This window comes from Triticum dicoccoides, chromosome 4A (assembly GCF_002162155.2).
Source record: "Triticum dicoccoides isolate Atlit2015 ecotype Zavitan chromosome 4A, WEW_v2.0, whole genome shotgun sequence".
NCBI lineage: Eukaryota > Viridiplantae > Streptophyta > Magnoliopsida > Poales > Poaceae > Triticum > Triticum dicoccoides.
Genome location: NC_041386.1, coordinates 147,844,435 through 147,846,962, shown reverse-complemented (window position 1 = coordinate 147,846,962; position 2,528 = coordinate 147,844,435). Strand labels below are relative to the sequence as shown.

The window sequence follows — 2,528 nt, the reverse complement described above, 5'->3', positions numbered from 1 at the left end:
CCTAGTACCATAAACCCTTTCCCTGATACTTACGCTTGGAAGCCTCGCGTACACACGCTGCAGCCAGCCAATTCCCGTTCTCCAGAATCTTCAAAAAGAATTACATCATTGTCCAAAATCTTCATGATCGTCAGGAACGTTCCAAAGAATTTATTGTTAGGTTGTGTAGTACTCCTGCGACGATTTTGTCCCAAAGTTGAGTGCGTTCACAAGAGAACGGTACGTCGCACGGCACGGAGAAAAACAAGTCGAAGCGGGCGTGACGGTGCAGCGCGTCAAGTACGAGTCAACGCGCCAACGACCTCACTTTCACGGGGACGGGGGAGAGGAGCAGCTCGGTTTCAAACCCAACCCGCCATTTCTTGGCTTCTTCTTCTCTGCTTGCCCGGCCAACCTAAACCCCCTCCACACTTTTTTATAACCTATGACCGACCTCAAAGTTTACCAGGAAGCATTCGCTCCCATCCCACCCCACCGTTTTAATACCACCCTCCGTCCCAACCATCCCTCCTCCCACCGCGCCATTAGCAGAGCTTAACCCATTGCCGATCGAGCAGGCAGATATCGTGTGTGCATAGCGAGAGCGGCATGGGGAACCTGATCTCGGCGGGCGCGGCGGCGGGCGCGAGCGGAGGGAAGGTGGTGATGGCGGACGGGAGCGTGCGGGCGCTCAGCGAGCCCGTGTCCGTGGCGGAGCTCATGATGGACCACCCGCGCCACTTCGTCGTCGACGCGCGCCTGCTGCAGCAGCGGAAGGGCGCCGCAGCCGGCGGGGCCAGCAAGGTCGCGCCGCTGCCGGCCGACCACGTGCTGGGCGCGGGCGGCGTCTACGTCCTGCTGCCGGCCACCCGCGGCAAGGTGTCCGCCAAGGAGGCGCGGCGCGTGCTCACGGCGTCGCGGTCGCTGGCGCGCTCCAGGTCAATGCCGGGCGGGCTGCGGAGGAAGCTCTCGTCCAGGAAGAGCCGGGAAGCCGACGACGCCGATAGGTCGGCAAAGAACGAGGCGGCGGCGGCGGCTGTGGCAGAAATGGAGAGGAGGGAGGAGGCGGCGGCGACGGCGGACGGGTTCGAGGAGCACCGGCCGGAGTTCTTGAGCCGGGAGCTGTCGTGCCGGGGGTGGAAGCCGAGCCTGAACACCATCGAAGAGCGTGTCATTCCCAAGAAGGTGTCCCATTGGCTCTTCTGAATTTCTTTCCGATGGATGACCAGACAAGGTGAGCCGACTAGTAGGCTTCTTTGACTTGTCATCAGGATCTAGTCTCTTCTTCCTTGCTTCCTTTTCTTTTTCTTCGTTCAAATGCTTGTTCTGTCAACTGCATGTGTTTGCATGTGATGAGATAGTGCAAGTGAAATTAAGCCCCCGTGTAACTATAAGATTGATTAGTTGGATGGTTGAGCGCTGTGGATCAATATGGAAATTAATCGAATTGCAATGAAATCGTAATCTCAGGTCATGGTTCCTGAATTGTGATTCTCCGGCCTTATTCAATAAATTGCTACAGATTGAAACAAAAAAAAGCTACGGATACACTAAATTAGATAAAATGACACTAAGAGGGGAGTCAACGTGCCATTTCTGGTGCCATGCGAACGATCGAGTGAGTAACAAAAGTATTTCTCCTGACCCACATGTAAGTGACATAGGCGGCGAGGGGTAAAAATATCCAAATAACGTTTCGGAGACAAAAAAAATATGGTACGCAATTTGCGTACTCTCAAAAAAGAAAAGTTTCAGAGACAGTCAAACTCCTTTGCTTGGACGAAAACAACATAGAGAGGAGTATTTTCATAAGCGCACTAGACAGAAGAGAGGCAAAATTGAACACATGATATTTTTAGAGGCAAAGATGAGAGTGGGCGCAAATTAGGGAAAGAATGGAATTGTCCCTAAAGATTTTCAGCATGCAAATTTCATCATAAGTGTTGCTAGTGCGTTGTCCAAACAGAATGATGAGTTGCTAGCAAATCAGCTGAAATTGCATGCGATGTTGAATTGGGTGAGCTTGATACAGGGAAAGGGGCAAATTAAATAGGCTCATTACAGAGGTCTGGGCACACAAGATGGAGTTCTCATTTCAAGTCAATTAATAACTTGAGGAAGGTGTTTCGTGCTACGATTGCATTTCTAGGGAGTATAGCAAATGAGCATTCAGTCACACTGATATTCTCGTGGAGACGAAGTGGGCTCCTTAAACATGAATATCTCTTTTGATTTTGTATTCATTCTGCACCTCATGGAGAAAATTATGGAGATCACAGATGCCTTGTGTCAAATGCTCCAAAGGAAGTCTTTGGACAGTTTAAACACATTAGATTGTGTTTGAAACACAAAGTTGCTACTTGGTGAACTAGAGAAGATTAAATCTTTTTCCTAAAACGTGATATTGATATCCATAATCTTAGTTCTGAGTATGTCTCTTTTCCTATAATCAGATTGGAACGTTAATTATGACAATTATTTTACTCCAATATATGTTGCAATTTGTGGGTACGTTGATATGACTAAGTCTCGAAACTAGCACGACAACA

The 2,528-nt window shown here is 49.6% G+C and overlaps 1 protein-coding gene across 1 annotated transcript; it reads left to right on the top strand.

Annotated features, from left to right (window-relative positions):
* The first annotated feature begins 408 nt into the window (after nt 1-408).
* On the top strand, nt 409-1,449 carry LOC119288795. The gene has a single exon (XM_037568333.1). It carries the CDS (start codon nt 589-591, stop codon nt 1,183-1,185), a length of 597 nt encoding a protein of 198 aa, XP_037424230.1. The 5' UTR covers nt 409-588; the 3' UTR covers nt 1,186-1,449.
* Nucleotides 1,450-2,528: the final 1,079 nt, after the last annotated feature.